At 49.0% G+C, this 24,047-nt stretch overlaps 1 protein-coding gene across 1 annotated transcript in view; it reads right to left on the bottom strand.

The window, feature by feature from the left end:
- Window positions 1–4,563: 4,563 nt before the first annotated feature.
- Window positions 4,564–24,047, bottom strand: part of LOC138365255 (uro-adherence factor A-like) — a 34,811-nt gene continuing 15,327 nt past the window's right edge. The window contains exons 2-4 of the mRNA XM_069325526.1: window positions 14,652–14,892; window positions 11,156–11,416; window positions 4,564–4,584 (exon numbers count right to left, since the gene is read on the bottom strand). Of these exons, the coding sequence (XP_069181627.1) occupies window positions 4,564–4,584; window positions 11,156–11,416; window positions 14,652–14,892 (523 nt within the window). The remainder of the gene's footprint in view (window positions 4,585–11,155; window positions 11,417–14,651; window positions 14,893–24,047) is intronic.

Below are 24,047 nucleotides of genomic sequence, written 5' to 3'. Positions count from 1 at the left end.
CACGTGTACCCGCCGCTACAGCTGTACACGTGTACCCGCGGCTTCAGCAGTACACGTGTACCCGCGGCACAGCAGTACACGTGTACCCGCCGCTACAGCTGTACAGCTGTACCCGCGGCTACAGCAGTACACGTGTACCCGCGGCTACAGCAGTACACGTGTACCCGCGGCTACAGCAGTACACGTGTACCCGCGGCTACAGCAGTACACGTGTACCCGCCGCTACAGCTGTACACGTGTACCCGCGGCTTCAGCAGTACACGTGTACCCGCGGCACAGCAGTACACGTGTACCCGCGGCTACAGCAGTACACGTGTACCCGCGGCTACAGCAGTACACGTGTACCCGCGGCTACAACAGTACACGTGTACCCGCGGCTACAGCAGTACACGTGTACCCGCGGCTACAGCAGTACACGTGTACCCGCGGCTACAGCAGTACACGTGTACCCGCGGCTACAGCTGTACACGTGTACCCGCCGCTACAGCAGTACACGTGTACCCGCGGCTACAGCTGAACACGTGTACCCGCCGCTACAGCAATACACGTGTACCCGCGGCTACAGCAGTACACGTGTACCCGCGGCTACAGCAGTACACGTGTACCCGCGGCTACAGCAGTACACGTGTACCCGCGGCTACAGCAGTACACGTGTACCCGCGGCTACAGCAGTACACGTGTACCCGCGGCTTCAGCAGTACACGTGTACCCGCGGCTACAGCTGTACACGTGTACCCGCCGCTACAGCAGTACACGTGTACCCGCGGCTACAGCTGAACACGTGTACCCGCCGCTACAGCAATACACGTGTACCCGCGGCTACAGCAGTACACGTGTACCCGCGGCTACAGCAGTACACGTGTACCCGCCGCTACAGCAGTACACGTGTACCCGCGGCTACAGCAGTACACGTGTACCCGCCGCTACAGCAGTACACGTGTACCCGCGGCTACAGCAGTACACGTGTACCCGCCGCTACAGCAGTACACGTGTACCCGCGGCTACAGCAGTACACGTGTACCCGCGGCTACAGCAGTACACGTGTACCCGCGGCTACAGCTGTACACGTGTACCCGCGGCTACAGCTGTACACATGTACCCACGTGTAAAGGAAGGAATTATCAGGAGAAAGCGCCAATCCTTTACGACTATATAGCACTTGGAAGGGGTCAGGATAAGTATTTGGGATTGGATGGGGGTAAGGAATGGTGCCCAACCACTTGGACGGTCGGGGATTGAACGCCGACTTGCATGAAGCGAGACCGTCGCTCTACCGTCCAGCCCAAGGGGTTGGGGACGGTAGAGAAATGTAGATATATTCATGGTTATACATCATGGTTATACATCATGCTTATACATCATGGTTATACATCATATGACCAGTTGTATATTATACATAAATCGTACAAACATGACACAGGAGCCACACACACACATCACACAGGAGCCACACACACACATCACACAGGAGTGACACAAACACTACACAGGAGTGACACAAACACTACACAGGAGTGACACAAACACTACACAGGAGTGACACAAACACTACACAGGAGTGACACAAACACTACACAGGAGTGACACAAACACTACACAGGAGCCACAAACACTACACAGGAGCCACAAACATCACACAGGAGCCACACACACAAACATCACACAGGAGCCACACAGGAGCCACACACACACATCACACAGGAGCCACAAACACTACACAAGAGCCACAAACATCACACAGGAGCCACACACACACACATCACACAGGAGCCACACACACACACATCACACAGGAGCCACAAACACTACACAGGAGCCACAAACATCACACAGGAGCCACACACACACATTACACAGGAGCCACAAACACTACACAGGAGCCACAAACATCACACAGGAGCCACACACACACACATCACACAGGAGCCACAAACACTACACAGGAGCCACAAACATCACACAGGAGCCACACACACACACATCACACAGGAGCCACACACACACATCACACAGGAGCCACACACACAAACATCACACAGGAGCCACACACACACACATCACACAGGAGCCACTCACACACATCACACAGGAGCCACACACACACATCACACAGGAGCCACACACACACACATCACACAGGAGCCACACACACACATCACACAGGAGCCACACACACACATCACACAGGAGCCACACACACACACATCACACAGGAGCCACTCACAAACACTGCACAGGAGCCACACACACACACATCACACAGGAGGGACACACAAACATCACACAGGAGCCACACAAACACTACACAGGAGGGACACAAACATCACACAGGAGCCACTCACAAACACTGCACAGGAGCCACACACACACATCACACAGGAGCCACACACACACACATCACACAGGAGCCACACACACACATCACACAGGAGCCACACACACACATCACACAGGAGCCACACACACACACATCACACAGGAGCCACTCACAAACACTGCACAGGAGCCACACACACACACATCACACAGGAGCCACACACACACATCACACAGGAGCCACACACACACACATCACACAGGAGCCACACACACACACATCACACAGGAGCCACACACACACACATCACACAGGAGCCACACACACACACATCACACAGGAGGGACACACAAACATCACACAGGAGCCACACACACACATCACACAGGAGCCACACACACACACATCACACAGGAGCCACACACACACACATCACACAGGAGCCACACACACACACATCACACAGGAGCCACACACACACACATCACACAGGAGCCACACACACACACATCACACAGGAGGGACACACACACATCACACAGGAGCCACACACACACACATCACACAGGAGGGACACACAAACATCACACAGGAGCCACACACACACATCACACAGGAGGGACACACAAACATCACACAGGAGCCACACACACACATCACACAGGAGGGACACACAAACATCACACAGGAGCCACACAAACACTACACAGGAGGGACACACAAACATCACACAGGAGCCACACACACACATCACACAGGAGGGACACACACACATCACACAGGAGGGACACACACACATCACACAGGAGGGACACACAAACACTACACAGGAGGGACACACAAACATCACACAGGAGCCACACACAAACATCACACAGGAGCCACACACACACATCACACAGGAGCCACACACACACATCACACAGGAGGGACACACAAACACTACACAGGAGGGACACACACATGACACAGGAGCCACACACACAAACATCACACAGGAGCCACACACACACATCACACAGGAGCCACTCACAAACACTGCACAGGAGCCACACACACACACATCACACAGGAGGGACACACAAACACATCACACAGGAGCCACACACACAAACATCACACAGGAGCCACACACACACATCACACAGGAGGGACACACACACATCACACAGGAGCCACACAAACACTACACAGGAGGGACACACACACATCACACAGGAGCCACACAAACACTACACAGGAGGGACACACAAACACATCACACAGGAGCCACACACACAAACATCACACAGGAGCCACACACACACATCACACAGGAGGGACACACACACATCACACAGGAGCCACACACACACACATCACACAGGAGCCACACAAACACTACACAGGAGGGACACACACACATCACACAGGAGCCACACACACAAACATCTCACAGGAGGGACACACAAACACTACACAGGAGGGACACAAACACTACACAGGAGGGACACACACACATCACACAGGAGGGACACACAAACACTACACAGGAGGGACACACACACATCACACAGGAGGGACACACAAACACTACACAGGAGGGACACACACACATCACACAGGAGGGACACACAAACACTACACAGGAGGGACACAAACATGACACAGGTAGTGGCCTTAATCAGTCACAGTCTGGGTTGTTGGGTTGTTAGTATCGTGTGTTGTGGACATCGTCAGCGGAAGACATCGTGATCTTGCTGTACAAGTTACGTCATTGGACATCATTTTTATCGGTGATTATTTTAATAATGTTATTGTGGGAGCTGCTATCACGATGACATTACTCTTTAAACAAGCTGCTATCAGTGTGCTGCCAAATTGCTATCAATCACCTGTGTTACGATGTTATCAAGCTGCTATCAATTGGCTATCAAGCTGCTATGAGAAGATTAAGAGTGAGAACTTGAATGATAGGAACTTACCGAGAACACATTCACCAGCAACTTAGGTTGCTCAACCGTATCAGTGCTACATATAATAGACGTACCTTACCTTGAGGTTACCTTGAGGTGCTTCTGGGGCTTAGCATCCCCGCGGCCCGGTCGTCGACCAGGCCTCCTTGTTGCCGGACTGATCAACCAGGCTGTTGGACGCGGCTGCTCGCAGCCTGACGTATGAGTCACAGCCTGGTTGATCAGGTATCCTTTGGAGGTGCTTATCCAGTTCTCTCTTGAACACTGTGAGGGGTCGGCCAGTTATGCCCCTTATGTGTAGTAGCTACGTAGCTGTAGAGAAAACCATAAAGAAATATACAAGAATTAAAACAGGAACAGAAAGGAAATATACAACTGGCATCGCATCCATAGTTAGTGAGCAACCGAGACTGTTGCACAAGCGGAAGGCGTCACACTGATGTGACTGACCAAGTGTTAAGACGGAATGGTGACAATGATGAATAACTGGCAGAAAACGGCATGGAAATATGTGAGGTCTTTAATGAAAGGTTCCATTAAGTTCGAGAAATATGCTTGAGTAACAAGAGCAGTGGAATGGCCAAAGGAATACCTGTCATAATGAACTTAAAGACTCAGTTAATTAGGATGGAAGAGGTATACCAGCGGCGGACTGCATGGACAGACGTTCCAATTCAACTTCTGCAATGAAATTCCAGGAAAAGTCTGAAAGATGGCTGCTTGACTTTAACCCAAGCAAATATAAGGTACGCAAGAGTGTGGTACAACACAACGAGACAGTTAGAACACTCCACACTGAGGAGAAGACACATCCAGGAATCTGAACAGAAAATGAATTCAGAAGCAGACCTAACACAGAGCCTGTCCCCAGCGGCACATGTCACCCTAATCACATCACCGGCATATGCAAAGTTATTAAACCATCAGAGAAGCTCTCAGAAATATGGACAAGGAGGCATTTAGGGCACTGTTCACAGACTACGTGAGACTGCTACAAGAGTATGCAGCGCCAGCATGGAACTGGTATATACAGAAGCACAATATAAGACTCGAGAGGGTTGAGAGATGTGCCACATGACTTACCACAACTTGAGTACGAGGAAAGACTGAAGACGATAGATCTTACGGCGTTAGATAGAAGAGACGGATAAGAGCAGACATGATTGCGATATATATGGTGGTAATGGGCTGACAGCAGATAAGGATGAGCTGTTTACCAAGTGTAACAGCAGGACAAGGGGGAGTAGGCTAAGGGTGAGTACATTGGATGAATTAGAGGAGGACGTAGTTGAGGCCAGTACCATACATAGATTGAAATATATTTGTGATTGGAATCTAGTTTGGTCGGGCAGCTGAAGAGGCGAGGCCCAATAACAGATGTTTAGTCCTGCACGCCCAACAAGGTGAGCACAATTAAGGTGACACACACACGCACACACACACACACACACACACACACACACACACACACACACACACACACACACACACACACACACTTCCCCGGGAAGAGTGTGTGTGTGTGTCTGTGTGTATGTGTGGAAAAAAATAAAAAAATTAGTAAGTAGTTAGTTACAGTTGACTGATTGACAGTTGAGAGTCGGGCTGAAAGAGCAGAGCTCAACCCCTGCAAGTACAACTAGGTGAGTACACGCGCGCGCGCGCGCATGCCCAGGATGCAGCCCATAGCAGCTGTCTGCTACTGGCTGCTTTAAGCAACAACCTGTTGGACCAAGTTACCGTAAGTGGAGCCTGGGAGGCCGGGCCCGGAAAGTAGAACAACAGATGGAAAATATAAGACCACAAGATGGTCTTGAGCACTCAAGCGAGGGCCAGGACAGCAGTTGGTCCGAGGGCTCCCGACGAACACCACCTCCACCAACAACAGAAAACGGAACTGAGGAAAAAGTGGTGAGGGCGGTGTTTCCTGTCTGATAACAATAGCCAGCGACGGGCTCTTGACGGCCCTTTGTGACGGGTATTGACGGGCAGGGACAGGCCCGGGCGTAATTGACGGGATTGCCTGAGATTTTCCCGTCATTAAGCCATTTACGACGGTAACGCAAGACGCCTGTCTGTGGTAGGTGGTGGCCCGGGGCGTGTGGGTGCTGCCCTCCTCACTAGACCTGCCGGCACCCCGTCACCTGACACGGGGCAATCACCGCAGCTTCCACTCCACAAGAAACCTATTTACAGGAGGTTTGTGACTGCTCTCCTTCCTTCCTCCTCAACATTCTCTCTCTCCCCTCCCTTCCTCTCTCTCCAGGCGTCACTGGCGCCACTCCAGTGACGCCTGGAGAGAGACAGAGGGAGAGAGAGAGAGCCTGGCGTCGTGGTGACCAGTGACGCCAGACGTCGTGGTGACAAGTGACGCCAGGCGTCGTGGTGACCAGTGACGCCAGGCGTCGTGGTGACCAGTGACGCCAGGCGTCGTAGTGACCAGTGACGTCTGGCGTCGTGGTGACCAGTGACGCCAGGCGTCGTGGTGACCAGTGACGCCAGGCGTCGTGGTGACCAGTGACGCCAGGCGTCGTGGTGACCAGTGACGCCAGGCGTCGTGGTGACCAGTGACGCCAGGCGTCGTGGTGACCAGTGACGCCAGGCGTCGTGGTGACCAGTGACGTCTGGCGTCGTGGTGACCAGTGACGCCAGGCGTCGTGGTGACCAGTGACGCCAGGCGTCGTGGTGACCAGTGACGTCTGGCGTCGTGGTGACCAGTGACGCCAGGCGTCGTGGTGACCAGTGACGCCAGGCGTCGTGGTGACCAGTGACGCCAGGCGTCGTGGTGACCAGTGACGCCAGGCGTCGTGGTGACCAGTGACGCCAGGCGTCGTGGTGACCAGTGACGCCAGGCGTCGTGGTGACCAGTGACGACAGGCGTCTTGGTGACCAGTGACGCCAGGCGTCGTGGTGACCAGTGACGCCAGGCGTCGTGGTGACCAGTGACGCCAGGCGTCGTGGTGACCAGTGACGCCAGGCGTCGTGGTGACCAGTGACGCCTGGCGTCGTGGTGACCAGTGACGCCTGGCGTCGTGGTGACCAGTGACGCCTGGCGTCGTGGTGACCAGTGACGTCTGGCGTCGTGGTGACCAGTGACGCCGGGCGTCGTGGTGACCAGTGACGCCGGGCGTCGTGGTGACCAGTGACGCCGGGCGTCGTGGTGACCAGTGACGCCAGGCGTCGTGGTGACCAGTGACGCCAGGCGTCGTGGTGACCAGTGACGCCTGGCGTCGTGGTGACCAGTGACGCCAGGCGTCGTGGTGACCAGTGACGCCAGGCGTCGCGCGGGCCAGTGATGGCTGATCTAGTGATGCTTTCAGAATAGCAGTCCTAGCAAAAGGCTGCTGAAACCTGAGCGCCTTGAGTTGTGGTTGCTAACATCTCTGTGGGACAACCTGTCCTCAGGGAGGATATCCACTCAAGGGAATGGTTTGGGGAAGGACTACATAATTAGTGCTATTATCTACGCTCTATCCATGGTTAGGTTAAGGTTGCTTTAGATTAAAGTTTGGTTACGTTAAGTTACGTTAGGTTCCATTATGTTTGGTTACATTAATATAGTATATTATTGACGATAAAGTGAAATATGGAATTTTAAAACTATTTCAGTGTGCTCTTTTTATTTTAAATTAACATTTTATTACACAATAACATTATAACTTGAGAATAATTGGAGTTTGTAACAAAGGTTCATTAGCCAGTTTACTTGTAGACTATTCCTGGAACCGTAATGAACTTTCACATCATCACAAATATCTTGATAACTCTCCAGGTGATGTGAAGGTGGGTGAGGGCGGGCGCTTGTTGGGACAGGTTGTTCCCGTGACAACATATTGGGCTTGTACGGGGCAGTGGGCGGCAGAAGTCTCCTCGTCGTTGAAGGCTCAACTATAGCCGACCTAAACGTGTACAGTTGTCAACCTCGTCCAGGTGACTGACAGTGCCAGGGGCCGGGCACTCCAGGAGAGTGCTGCTTACTGAAGATGGCAGCCACCTTGTGCACGTGGCTAACGATTCTTCGCGGCAGGGGATCGTATTCCAGGGACTTGCCCGAAACGCTACGCGTACTAGTGGCTGTACAAGAATGTAACAACTGTTGTATATATCTCAAAAAAAAAAAAAAATATATATATCTCAACGTGACGGTGCCTAGAGGCGCTCGACCTGGTCGCCTCCTCCACCACCAACTCCAGAAGTAACATTACTGAGCGGCTCTGATCACAACGTTGCTACAACTTGCCGTATGGGTTGGTACAACTGTTAGGTGTTATAAATCGTGTTCAAACGTTGCAGCAACGTCGTAGTTACGTCGTTGGCCCCGGGGGGGGGGGGGGGGGGTCGTTCCTTCGTAGGTCTCCATGTTTCTCCTATTTCCTGCGTCTACCGTCCTGCCTTAACACATGTGTGCGTGTGTGATTTTAAGGGCAACAGCCAGCAGATGTGATGAGAGAAAAAGGGAGAATATGGTGGGAGGGAAATATGGTAAAAAAGAAGACCGAGAGACCAAGTGGTTCACGTTAGTTACGTGAGGATGACCCACGCTGGGGGGGGGGGCGTGAGGGAGGGGGGAGGAATGACCCATGTTGGGGGGGGAGGGTGACACTTTCCGACACTTTCACAAAGTTAACACATGCTATATTCCGACATTTGGGTTTTGAGAGAGCTGCCGGACACATCTGTATCCCAGGTGTATTCTGGCCACTATAACATCACATTGCCGGGTTCTTGTTCTGTTAGTTCCATATGTGAATGTGGAACTATATCTAAGCACCCCGTAAACCCACCAGCCACCCACCACACCCCGTAAACCCACCAGCCACCCACCACACCCCGTAAACCCACCAGCCACCCACCACACCCCGTAAACCCACCAGCCACCCTCCACACCCCGTAAACCCACCAGCCACCCACCACACCCCGTAAACCCACCAGCCACCCACCACACCCCGTAAACCCACCTGCCACCCTCCACACCCCGTAAACCCACCAGCCACCCACCACACCCCGTAAACCCACCAGCCACCCACCACACACCGTAAACCCACCAGCCACCCACCACACCCCGTAAACCCACCAGCCACCCACCACACCCCGTAAACTCACCAGCCACCCTCCACACCCCGTAAACCCACCAGCCACCCACCACACCCCGTAAACTCACCTGCCACCCTCCACACCCCGTAAACCCACCACACCCGTAAACCCACCAGCCACCCACCACACCTCGTAAACCCACCAGCCACCCACCACACCCCGTAAACCCACCAGCCACCCACTACACCCGTAAACCCACCAGCCACCCACCACACCCGTAAACCCACCAGCCACCCACCACACCCGTAATCCCACCAGCCACCCACCACACCCCGTAAACTCACCAGCCACCCACCACACCCCGTAAACCCACCTGCTACCCACCACACCCGTAAACCCACCAGCCACCCACCACACCCCGTAAACCCACCAGCCACCCACCACACCCCGTAAACCCACCTGCCACCCACCACACCCGTAAACCCACCTGCCACCCACCACACCCCGTAAACCCACCAGCCACCCACCACACCCGTAAACCCACCACACCCCGTAAACCCACCAGCCACCCATCACACCCCGTAAACCCACCTGCCACCCACCACACCCGTAAACCCACCTGCCACCCACCACACCCCGTAAACCCACCAGCCACCCACCACACCCCGTAAACCCACCAGCCACCCACCACACCCCGTAAACCCACCAGCCACCCACCACACCCCGTAAACCCACCAGCCACCCACCACACCCCGTAAACCCACCAGCCACCCACCACACCCCGTAAACCCACCAGCCACCCACCACACCCCGTAAACCCACCAGCCACCCTCCACACCCCGTAAACCCACCAGCCACCCTCCACACCCCGTAAACCCACCAGCCACCCACCACACCCCGTAAACCCACCAGCCACCCACCACACCCCGTAAACCCACCAGCCACCCACCACACCCGTAAACCCACCAGCCACCCACCACACCCGTAAACCCACCAGCCACCCACCACACCCGTAAACCCACCAGCCACCCACCACACCCCGTAAACCCACCAGCCACCCATCACACCCCGTAAACCCACCTGCCACCCACCACACCCCGTAAACCCACCTGCCACCCACCACACCCCGTAAACCCACCAGCCACCCACCACACCCCGTAAACCCACCAGCCACCCACCACACCCCGTAAACCCACCAGCCACCCACCACACCCCGTAAACCCACCAGCCACCCACCACACCCCGTAAACCCACCAGCCACCCACCACACCCCGTAAACCCACCAGCCACCCACCACACCCCGTAAACCCACCAGCCACCCACCACACCCCGTAAACCCACCAGCCACCCATCACACCCCGTAAACCCACCTGCCACCCACCACACCCCGTAAACCCACCTGCCACCCACCACACCCCGTAAACCCACCACACCCCGTAAACCCACCAGCCACCCACCACACCCCGTAAACCCACCAGCCACCCACCACACCCGTAAACCGATCAGTTGACGAAGGATACTAACCTGTTAAGTTCCACCATGGCAAGTGTTGATGGCCCAGTGCATGAGGTTATTCACTCTTACACTCTTGCTCACTCTCCACTCTCTCTCACACTCTCACACACACACACTCACACTCTCCGTCACACTCACACTCTCACTCTCCGTCACACTCACACTCTCGCTCACACTCACACTCTCGCTCACTCTCACACTCTCGCTCACACTCACACACTCTTACTCTCCGTCACACTCACACTCTCCGTCACACACTCTCGCTCACTCTCACACTCTCGCTCACTCTCACACTCTCGCTCACTCTCGCTCACTCTCACACTCTTACACTCACACTCTCACTCTCACTCACACTCTCGCTCACACTTACACTCTCGCTCACACTTACACTCTCGCTCACACTTACACTCTCGCTCACACTCTCGCTCACACTCTCGCTCACACTCTCACTCTCACTCTCGCTCACACTCTCGCTCACACTTACACTCTCGCTCACACTCTCGCTCAAACTCACATTCTCGCTCACTCCCACGCTCTCGCTCACACTCTCGCTCACTCCCACACACTCGTTCACACTCACACTCTCGCTCACACACTTCCAGAGGGTATAGACTCATTCGTCTCAATGTTTGCATCATCAGCAAACATTGAGAAGAATCAAGACAGGTGAAGATAGACAGAGACTACAGGACGACCTGGACAAACTGGAGGAATGGTCTTGAAAATGGCTGTTAAAGTTCAACTCAGGAAATGTAAAGTAATGAAATTAGTCGAAGGTAGCAGAAGGCTGACCACAATGTACCATCATGGACGTGATATCCTGCAAGAGTCAAATAGAGAGAAAGATCTGGGAGTTGATATCACACCGAACCTGTCCCCAGAGGCCCACATCAAAAGGATATCATCAGCGGCATATGCTAGACTGGCCAACATAAGAACTGCCTTTAGAAACTTGTGTAAGGAATCGTTCAGGACCCTGTATACCACTTATGTAGGACCAATCCTGGAGTATGCAGCTCCAGCCTGGAGTCCATACCTAGTCAAACACAAGACAAAGTTAGACAAGATTCAGAGATATGCCACCAGACTAGTCCCAGTACTGAGAGGTATGAGCAACGAGGAAAGGCTACGGGAGCTAAACCTCAAGTCCCTGGAAGACAGAAGAGTAAGGTGGGACATGATCAACACCTACAAAATTCTCAGAGGAATTGACAGTGTGGACAAACACAAACTATTTAGACGGGTGGAACACGAACAAGGGGACACAGGTGGAAACTGAGTACCCAAATGAGCCACAAGGACGTTAGAAAGAACTTTTTCAGTGTCAGAGTAGTTAACAGTTGGAATGTATTAGGCAGTGATGTGGTGGAGGCTGAATCCATACACAGTTTCAAATATAATATGATAGAGCCCAGTAGGCTCAGGAACCTGTACATCAGTAGATTGACAGTTGAGAGGCGGGACCAAAGAGCCAAAGCTTAACCCCCGCAAGCACAACTAGGTGAGTACTCACACACACTGCCCAACCACTTTGGCAACCACATGATCGACAGTGTCGCTTCATGCAGGTCGGAGTTCAATCCCCGACCGTGCTTGCGGCGATTCCTTCCCCCGTCCCATCCAAATCCTTATCCTCATCTCTTCCCTGTGCTATACAGGCGTAATGACTTGGCACTTTCCCCTGGTAGTTCCATCCCCCCTACACACTAACACTCTTGAACTCCGGCAACATTTTACTCGCTGGCAACCTGGCAATTATAAATTATTTACTTCATCGTCAATATTCGCCAAGTTTGGTTTCCACCCTCGCCACCACCCTAGGACCACCACCACCTTATTGGTCCCGACCTCACACCCTAGGACCACCACCACCTTATTGGTCCCGACCTCACACCCTAGGACCACCAGCACCTTATTGGTCTCGACCTCACACCCTAGGACCACCTCCACCTTATTGGTCCCGACCTGACACCCTAGGACCACCAGCACCTTATTGGTCCCGACCTGACACCCTAGGACCACCTCCACCTTATTAGTCCCGACCTGACACCCTAGGACCACCAGGACACAGCTGGGGGATGTGAACCGTGCTATAGGATGATGTACCGTCACTCGCGCGCCAATCCCGGGCGCTGGTGCGGGGTGGCGGGACGTAGCCCAACATGGTAGAGGGTCGGGGCCGGTGGTTGAGTAAAAAGCCCGCGAGGGGCGCATATAGCCCCGCTGGCACCGTTGGATGCCGCCGCCGCTGGCACCGTTGGATGCCGCCGCCGGCACACAGCTGGGGGACGTGATGGGCCATGCTGGTGAGAACGTGTTCTTGTGGCCGCTAGACGCTCCAGCTGCGGCTTCCCTATCCCCCTTATAGTGCAGAGAAGCGCATCTGCGCACGTGTCTGGGGGGAATGTATGCGCTCCTGGCACTTGTTGATGCTCTCCTGGCACTTGTTGCTGCGCTACTGGCACTTGTTGATGTTCTCCTGGCACTTGTTGATGCTCACCTGGCACTTGTTGATGTTCTCCTGGCACTTGTTGATGTTCTCCTGGCACTTGTTGATGCTCTCCTGGCACTTGTTGATGCTCTCCTGGCACTTGTTGATGCTCACCTGGCACTTGTTGATGTTCTCCTGGCACTTGTTGATGTTCTCCTGGCACTTGTTGATGTTCTCCTGGCACTTGTTGATGTTCTCCTGGCACTTGTTGATGTTCTCCTGGCACTTGTTGATGTTCTCCTGGCACTTGTTGATGTTCTCCTGGCACTTGTTGATGTTCTCCTGGCACTTGTTGATGTTCTCCTGGCACTTGTTGATGTTCTCCTGGCACTTGTTGCTGCGCTACTGGCACTTGTTGCTGCTCTCCTGGCACTTGTTGATGTTCTCCTGGCACTTGTTGATGCTCTCCTGGCACTTGTTGATGGTCTCCTGGCACTTGTTGATGTTCTCCTGGCACTTGTTGATGGTCTCCTGGCACTTGTTGATGTTCTCCTGGCACTTGTTGATGTTCTCCTGGCACTTGTTGATGTTCTCCTGGCACTTGTTGATGTTCTCCTGGCACTTGTTGATGTTCTCCTGGCACTTGTTGATGTTCTCCTGGCACTTGTTGATGTTCTACTGGCACTTGTTGATGGTCTCCTGGCACTTGTTGATGTTCTCCTGGCACTTGTTGATGGTCTCCTGGCACTTGTTGATGCTCTCCTGGCACTTGTTGATGGTCTCCTGGCACTTGTTGATGGTCTCCTGGCACTTGTTGATGGTCTCCTGGCACTTGTTGATGGTCTCCTGGCACTTGTTGATGGTCTCCTGGCACTTGTTGATGTTCTCCTGGCACTTGTTGATGGTCTCCTGGCACTTGTTGATGCTCTCCTGGCACTTGTTGATGGTCTCCTGGCACTTGTTGATGTTCTCCTGGCACTTGTTGATGTTCTCCTGGCACTTGTTGATGGTCTCCTGGCACTTGTTGATGTTCTCCTGGCACTTGTTGATGCGCTACTGGCACTTGTTGATGCTCTCCTGGCACTTGTTGATGGTCTCCTGGCACTTGTTGATGCTCTCCTGGCACTTGTTGATGTTCTCCTGGCACTTGTTGATGCTCTCCTGGCACTTGTTGATGTTCTCCTGGCACTTGTTGATGCTCTCCTGGCACTTGTTGATGCGCTACTGGCACTTGTTGATGGTCTCCTGGCACTTGTTGATGTTCTCCTGGCACTTGTTGATGCTCTCCTGGCACTTGTTGATGCGCTACTGGCACTTGTTGATGCTCTCCTGGCACTTGTTGATGGTCTCCTGGCACTTGTTGATGGTCTCCTGGCACTTGTTGATGGTCTCCTGGCACTTGTTGATGCTCTCCTGGCACTTGTTGATGGTCTCCTGGCACTTGTTGATGGTCTCCTGGCACTTGTTGATGCTCTCCTGGCACTGATGCTCTCCTGGCACTTGTTGATGGTCTCCTGGCACTTGTTGATGCTCTCCTGGCACTGATGCTCTCCTGGCACTTGTTGATGGTCTCCTGGCACTTGTTGCTACATCCTTGGATCACCTTGTTTGGTGTGATAAGAGTTGATATCACACCAAACCTGTCTCCCGAAGCCCACGTAAAAAGGATTACATCTGCAGCGTACGCGAGGCTGGCTAACATCAGAGGAATGCTGCTGAACAGCCTTCAGGAACCTGTGTAAGGAATCATACAGAACCCTGTTTACCACGTATGTAAGACCAATCCTGGAGTATGCGGCCCCAGCATGGAGCCCGTACCTTGTCAAGCACAAGACGAAGCTGGAAAAAGTCCAAAGGTATGCCACTAGACTAGTCCCAGAACTAAGAGGCATGAGTTACGAGGAAAGGCTGCGGGAAATTCATCTCACGACACTGGAAGACAGAAGAGTAAGGGAAGACATGATCACTACCTACAAAATTCTCAGGAAAATTGACAGGGTAGATGAGGATAAAGTGTTTAACACAGGTGGTTCGCGAATAAGGGAACACAGGTGGAAACTGAGTTCCCAAATGTTGCCAAATGAGTCACAGAGACGTTAGAAAGAACTTTTTCAGTGTCAGAGTAGTTAACGGATGGAATGCATTAGGCAGTGATGTGGTGGAGGCTGACTCCATACACAGTTTTAAATGTAGATATGATAGAGCCCAGTAGGCTCAGGAACCTGTACATCAGTTGATTGACAGTTGAGAGGCGGGACCAAAGAGCCAGAGCTCAACCCCCGCAAGCACAATTAGGTGAGTACAATTGAGTACACACACACACACACACACACACACACACACACACACACACACACACACACACACACACACACACACACACACACACACACACACACACACACATTGCAACATAGTATAATGAATGACTGCTTCCTCGCTGGGTTATACAACATAGTTAAGAATTTGTCTACTGTTTTCTAATTTGTAATCACTTATGTGGATACTTTGGGTGTTTGAGGCAGGCGTTACCCTTGTTGTGTGTGGCACTGTGGTGCTTACCTTCACCTGCCTCGTATATCTCAATAGGTGAGATTGCGGTATTCTTTTAGCGTTATCGGAGCATACGAACATTAGAACGTGGAATAGGCCTACTGGCCAAACGTGGGTGAAAGAGTACCTCTCAGTAGGGAAGCGCAGAGTTATGGTGAGAGAGGGGAGGTACCAGAGTGGAGAGAGGTAACGAGGGGAGTATCACAAGGGTCAGTACTAGGTCACAATTAATATTATATGTCAACGAAATGACACGAAATTGACTCTTTCAATTCAGTGTTTACAGACAATATAAAACTAATGCGAAGAAACGGTACATACAGCGTGTGTTAAACCCTGTAAAGGGGAACTTGGCACACGGTTGTGGGGCGCTGAGAAGTGGCTACTAGACTTTATCCCAGCTAACTGTATATATATGAAGATAAGAAGTGACGTGATAAAAACCACACAATAGTATAGAATGAAGGAAGGACAAATATGTGTATAAGGAAGGATATATGCCAAGGAGTAGACACAACCCCCTATATGTTGTGGACACAGCAACATATGTCATTATGGCCAACGTCTGTGAAGCCTTCAGGAGTGTGGACAAAGAAATCTTCTGGGTCTAATAAACAACCCATGTCAGACCCACTCAAGAATATGCAGCCCTCCTCCAAAGAACTCACCTGAAAAAGCACAAACGAAGTTAGAAAAGGTCAAAAAATATGAAACGAGGATCGTTCCTGAGCTGAGGGGACCGGAGCTTCGAGAACAGGTAGAGTGAACCGGACCTCACCACCTTGCTGGGGAGAGGAGTTACAGCCGTCATGATAACCACAGGTATGATTATAATGGAAATGTCTAAACCAGCGAAAGATACATTGCTTAAAACTAGGAGTAGCTGAACGAGTGGGCATGTATGGAGACTAGTCACCAGTGTGTTACAGAGATGGCAGAAAGAACTTCTTCAGTGTTACAGTTGTAAATAAGAAGGGTGGATGGATTTAATATTTGTGGAGTGTGAGGAAGCCTCCGACACAGGAGGGAAGGCTGGCACACGATACTGAGCAACAGGCAGTGACAGGAAAGGTGTGCCAGTGGACTGAAGAGTTCTTCTGCAACAGAGTGGGATTGAGAGGTATGTCACTTAGTTTCCGTTATCATCTATGAAAATTCCCTCGCCCTTGTGCAAGGACCCAAAACTGGATTTAGTTTTGTTCTGGACTTTTCACAGGAGAAAAAGTAATTTGGATTCCTCTCTATTTCTCTTATGGCGTTTTGCTCTGTGTGCGTCTCCTGGATTGATTATTTCAGCCTTAGTTCGATCGTTTCTATATGTCTACACAGCCTTCCTTGTCGTCATTAGCATGGATTGGACCACTTGTGATGTTTTGCAATTTGTTTTCTTCGCCTTTAGAGGGAAGGCCGTCCTCATTAGCGTTTGTATATTTTTCTCCTCTTCCTTAGTGGTATATTTCCTGGAAGCACTGGGTAAAGTTGTCATTATCTGCGTGTTCTTCCCGGCATATGTCTGCGAGGTCTTGGTTTATTTGTTCCCAGTTAATCAGTTTGTAATTAAAAGTGAATTTGCTGAATTGTGCTCCTCGTGGGTTTGAGACTCTGCACAGGTCTGCTGCTCATGCTTGTCTCAACTTGGATTAGGCTGTGATCTGAGTATCATGTATTTGTAATCTTTATCATTGTAAAAATTAAATCTAGGGTGCTGTATTTTCTCTTTGCTTCTATTTAATGGTTTACCGCAAATCAGTCACACACATCTGCAACAGGTCATTTGTAACTGTTCATTTAGACTGTTTTCTGGGATCCTCTCTGCTATAACTATATAAATATCACTCCGTTTTTTTTCCATTTTAGGTGCCTTAAGTTAAAGTGGTCAAGTAAGGTGATGTTTGGGGCAGGGTTTGTGAGGTTGTGTAAGCAGTATTCTATTTTCACAAGTTGGTCTTTAAACTGCTGAGGATTTGCATCTGGTGAATTATACACCAGGACAATCACCACATTTAGAAATGATTTTTTTGACTATCAGAAAATCCACCATATCGTTTGTGGTGTTTAACAGCTCAGTGCAGATGAGGGTCTCTTTGATGTACTTCTTTGCTTCTTTATTGACTCTCCTAACTTCATTAACACTTTTAACGAGTCTGGCGCATTTCGCTGAAACATCTTTGCTTTCTCAGAGGCAGAGTGAAAGAGCATACATAATCAGATAATCTGGTCTGGGATTCTCTCTGGGCAGCTAGGGAGATAGTGGGGTGTAGACGAGGAGTCGCAATAACGTAGCTGAAATATGTTGACCAAACCCCACACCAGAAAGTGAAGGGACGACGACGTTTCGGTCCGTCCTGGACCATTCTCCGACTTGAGAATGGTCCAGGACGGACCGAAACGTCGAGATAGTGGGGTGTAAGTTTTTTTTTTTTTTTTTTTTATTTTTATTTTTTTTTTTTCTACCACAGACGTGGCCAGACATTTACAATGCTAACCAGCATATATACATTTTCTTCTGTCCTCCATGGACAGGGTTAGAGAAGTGTTAAACATACAGTTCAAGGGTTTATTGAACACTCAACCACAGAAGGTGATTCGGTGCTTTTAAAATGCTAAGCTAACCTACATACGTAAATACAAAGATACACAGATTTACGTACGCCCTACATAAAGTATTAGATGTGTCTTTTACATAGTGTCATTAATGTACATTCACAAAGGTGAAATGTAATTCTGATCAGCTTCCATATATGCTTTATACCCATACATACACACACACACATACACATACATATATACACACATACATGCATTCACATACATTTGTCTCATTTACCCTGACAGGGTGAGGTAGCTGATAAAGAAACTAGTGTGCAATTAAGCACTTAATCACTGAAGGTGATGAAGGTGCTTTTACAAGCTCAGGTTATATAGTTACATCACATACATACATTGTATGATTGATACATTACATGGTCAATTTTGGATACAAGTCCAATATATCATCAAGTGTTCCAGTACTCATATAGTAACTACAGAGTTCAGCATACCTTAGCCCAGGAGGGCGAAAGTCAGTCAGTATGGGACATTCTACAATATAATGTTCAAGAGAGTGCATGTTTTCTCTTTCACAAAGTTGACACATTGTGTACTCGACATTTGGGTTTTGAGAAAGCTGCCAGATACGTCTATATCCCAGCCTGTAAGTTGACAGTACTCGAGAATCTTGCTGACGGTAGAACGTTCCTAGACGGTTGATAATTGAATGAGCGCTTAATGTGAAGAGCTTTTGCACTGTCTAATCTTCCATTATCGCTGTCTCTGTCGATCATTGCAGTTGTTATCAAGTAATTATCAAAGAACGAGCCAAGCCGGCATGACTTTGCAGCGCATTTCTTATTAAACTTCTCTAGTGATTTTGTGGCTGTGTCGTGAAGTGCGGTGATCTTGAGTGCGGTGATCTTGAGTGCGGTGATCTTGAGTTAGAGGGGCTTATTGTGCGTGCATGCCTGAAGGTTTGGACAAAATGTTGTCAGCTTGTGGGGAATGTTGCATCCCGCCTCTCAAAACTTAACTGACTGGTATATACATTATAAAGCTTATTGAACTGTCATATATACATTTGAAGCTGTATATACAATATACTTCCTCAAATCCACTTCTTAATGCATTCAATTTGTTCACTAATTTCTGTGGGGGATCATTTGCGTTTTTAGTTACCATCTGTGGTCACCCAGCTAATCAGTCTGTCCTTGTCTACTCCATTCCCCAAAGTCGTTTAGATGTGGTGATCATGTCTACTCCCTTTCTTCCCTGTTTCAGTGGCGAGAGGTTAAACTCCTTTAGTCTGTCCTCGTGACTCAAGCCTCTTAGCTCTGGGACAAGTCTGGTGTCATTCCCCCTGAACTTCTTCTAGCTTCGCTTTGTGCTTAACGAGATAAAGGGACGTGGTGACGTATAGTCCCAAAATGGTGAGATAAATGTAGCAGACAACGACCTGACAGAATCGTGCTTGGATTCTTAAAGGCCGTTCATATCTTGGCCAAGATTGACCATTTGACGGTATTCACCTAATGTGCGCTATGCGAGCTATGCGAGCATATGCGAGCGCTATGTCATGGGTTCGTATCCTGGCCGGGGAGGATTTACTGGGCGCAAATCCTTAACTGTAGGCTGTGTGGATCCCAGGGACCATAGGATTAAGGACCTGCCCGAAACGCTACGCGTACTAGTGGCTGTACAAGAATGTAACAACTCTTGTATATATCTCAAAAAAAAAAAAAAAGTGGGGTTGTGGTGACAGGTTATCTTGAGATGATTTCGGGGCTTAGCGTCCCCACGGCCCGGTCCTCGACCAGGCCTCCGTTTTGTTACACTCCGCCGGGAAGCAACCCGTAGCAGCTGTCTAACTCCCAGGTACCTATTTACTGCTAGGTAACAGGTGCATCAGGGTGAAAGAAAATCTGCCCATTTTTGTTTCCGCCTCCACCTGGGATCGAACTCGGAACCTCAGCACTCCGAATCCGGAGGCTCAGCGGACAGAACACTGTACTTGTGATCCTGTGGTCCCGGGTTCTATCCCGGGCGCCGGCGAGAAACGATGAGCAGAGTTTCTTTCACCCTATGCCCCTGTTACCTAGCAGTAAAATAGGTACGTGGATGTTAGTCAGCTGGCACGGGCTGCTTCCTGGAGGTGGAGGCCTGGCCGAGGACCGGGCCGCGGGGACACCAAAGCCCCAAAATCATCTCAAGATAACCATCCGTCAAGAACGTCAACAGGAAGACACCTAAGCTATGGAGCACCAGAAGGGTTTTTCTGACGCCTCAGCCGTTGTTTAAGATTCAGCTACTGGAAACAAAAAGTTTCTAGCAGCACGGGCTATGGTGAGCCCGTAGTGGACTTACCTGGCACAGGAGCGGGGCTGTAACTAGTCGAGGGACTGCTCAGCCCTCCTGCCCGAGCCTATATACAGGGGTGATGACGTCAGACGGGTGAGGTGGCAGGGTCTGGAACAGGGCGCCAGCAGAGTAACGAGCCTTAACGAGATAATGGTTCGAACCCTCGTCACGGCCCTTGTCGATTTATTCATCGTTAACGAGTGTTGATTGGGAGCCGGCGGGCCGCAGGGGAGCGGTTCTTGCGGTTGGGGGGGGGGGGGGGACTGGATAATATGTTTTGGAACGTGTTGCTGGCGAGTCTTGATGTTGAAGACGGAAGGAAGGGGCAGAATCAACTGCTATGTAAGGGATAACTGTAACAATATAATATATATATATATATATATATATATATATATATATATATATATATATATATATATATATATATATATATATGTATATATATATGTATATATATATATATGTATATATATATGTATATATATATGTATATATATATATATATATGTATATATATATGTATATATATATGTATATATATATATATGTATATATATATGTATATATATATGTATATATATATATATATGTATATATATATGTATATATATATATGTATATATATATATATATATATGTATATATATATATGTATATATATATGTATATATATATATATGTATATATATATGTATATATATATATATATATATATATGTATATATATATATATGTATTATTAAATATGACCGAAAAAGTAAGATTAATAATTCTAACACGAATTTTCTCAATCTTTCGTACAATACGCTTCACTGTTGGAGGTAAATCAAAAATCACTTCTCCAAAATTCATTTTTATTTCTAGTCTGACGCGACACGGGCGCGTTTCGTAAAACTTATTACATTTTCAAAGACTTCACAAATACACAACTGATTAGAACGTATCTCTGATTTTATATCTACATTTGAGTGAGGTGGGAAGGGTGATGTGGCATTAACACAAGACAGAACAGGAGGGGATATTAATAGGGTATTAAAAGTATCAACACAAGACAGAACAGAAACAATGGGTATTGAATAGAAGTGTTTGTAGAAAGCCTATTGGTCCATATTTCTTGATGCTTCTATATTGGAGCGGAGTCTTGAGGTGGGTAGAATATAGTTGTGCAATAATTGGCTGTTGATTGCTGGTGTTGACTTCTTGATGTGTAGTGCCTCGCGAACGTCAAGCCGCCTGCTATCGCTGTATCTATCGATGATTTCTGTGTTGTTTACTAGGATTTCTCTGGCGATGGTTTGGTTATGGGAAGAGATTATATGTTCCTTAATGGAGCCCTGTTGCTTATGCATCGTTAAACGCCTAGAAAGAGATGTTGTTGTCTTGCCTATATACTGGGTTTTTTGGAGCTTACAGTCCCCAAGTGGGCATTTGAAGGCATAGACGACATTAGTCTCTTTTAAAGCGTTCTGTTTTGTGTCTGGAGAGTTTCTCATGAGTAGGCTGGCCGTTTTTCTGGTTTTATAGTAAATCGTCAGTTGTATCCTCTGATTTTTGTCTGTAGGGATAACGTTTCTATTAACAATATCTTTCAGGACCCTTTCCTCCGTTTTATGAGCTGTGGAAAAGAAGTTCCTGTAAAATAGTCTAATAGGGGGTATAGGTGTTGTGTTAGTTGTCTCTTCAGAGGTTGCATGGCTTTTCACTTTCCTTCTTATGATGTCTTCGATGAAACCATTGGAGAAGCCGTTATTGACTAGGACCTGCCTTACCCTACAGAGTTCTTCGTCGACTTGCTTCCATTCTGAGCTGTGGCTGAGAGCACGGTCGACGTATGCGTTAACAACACTCCTCTTGTACCTGTCAGGTACAAGACAGGTTAAAGTCTTAGTCGACATGAACTTGAAACCGGCCATATACTGCAGGTATGTTGACGACATTTTTACACAGGTACCTGATGTCAGACATCTGCAGAAGCTGAAGGAGGCATTTGAGCAGAGTTCCGTGCTGCGTTTCACTTACGAGACGGAAAAGGATGGGAAGCTGCCTTTTCTAGATGTAACAGTCATGGAAAAGGGCGGAGGTTTCCACACTGCAGTCTACACTAAGGAAACAAACATAGGAATGTGCCTAAATGCCAACAGCGACTGCCCTGACAGGTACAAGAGGAGTGTTGTTAACGCATACGTCGACCGTGCTCTCAGCCACAGCTCAGAATGGAAGCAAGTCGACGAAGAACTCTGTAGGGTAAGGCAGGTCCTAGTCAATAACGGCTTCTCCAATGGTTTCATCGAAGACATCATAAGAAGGAAAGTGAAAAGCCATGCAACCTCTGAAGAGACAACTAACACAACACCTATACCCCCTATTAGACTATTTTACAGGAACTTCTTTTCCACAGCTCATAAAACGGAGGAAAGGGTCCTGAAAGATATTGTTAATAGAAACGTTATCCCTACAGACAAAAATCAGAGGATACAACTGACGATTTACTATAAAACCAGAAAAACGGCCAGCCTACTCATGAGAAACTCTCCAGACACAAAACAGAACGCTTTAAAAGAGACTAATGTCGTCTATGCCTTCAAATGCCCACTTGGGGACTGTAAGCTCCAAAAAACCCAGTATATAGGCAAGACAACAACATCTCTTTCTAGGCGTTTAACGATGCATAAGCAACAGGGCTCCATTAAGGAACATATAATCTCTTCCCATAACCAAACCATCGCCAGAGAAATCCTAGTAAACAACACAGAAATCATCGATAGATACAGCGATAGCAGGCGGCTTGACGTTTGCGAGGCACTACACATCAAGAAGTCAACACCAGCAATCAACAGCCAATTATTGCACAACTATATTCTACCCACCTCAAGACTCCGCTCCAATATAGAAGCATCAAGAAATATGGACAAATAGGCTTTCTACAAACACTTCTATTCAATACCCATTGTTTCTGTTCTGTCTTGTGTTGATACTTTTAATACCCTATTAATATCCCCTCCTGTTCTGACTTGTGTTAATGCCACATCACCCTTCCCACCTCACTCAAATGTAGATATAAAATCAGAGATACGTTCTAATCAGTTGTGTATTTGTGAAGTCTTTGAAAATGTAATAAGTTTTACGAAACGCGCCCGTGTCGCGTCAGACTAGAAATAAAAATGAATTTTGGAGAAGTGATTTTTGATTTACCTCCAACAGTGAAGCGTATTGTACGAAAGATTGAGAAAATTCGTGTTAGAATTATTAATCTTACTTTTTCGGTCATATTTAATAATATATGTCTACAGGAAAGACTGCTACCAAAATATACTAATATATATGTATATATATATGTATATATATATAT

Source organism: Procambarus clarkii, chromosome 16 (assembly GCF_040958095.1).
Source record: "Procambarus clarkii isolate CNS0578487 chromosome 16, FALCON_Pclarkii_2.0, whole genome shotgun sequence".
In the NCBI taxonomy this organism is placed as follows: domain Eukaryota; kingdom Metazoa; phylum Arthropoda; class Malacostraca; order Decapoda; family Cambaridae; genus Procambarus; species Procambarus clarkii.
This window is presented reverse-complemented; position numbering and strand designations above follow the sequence as displayed.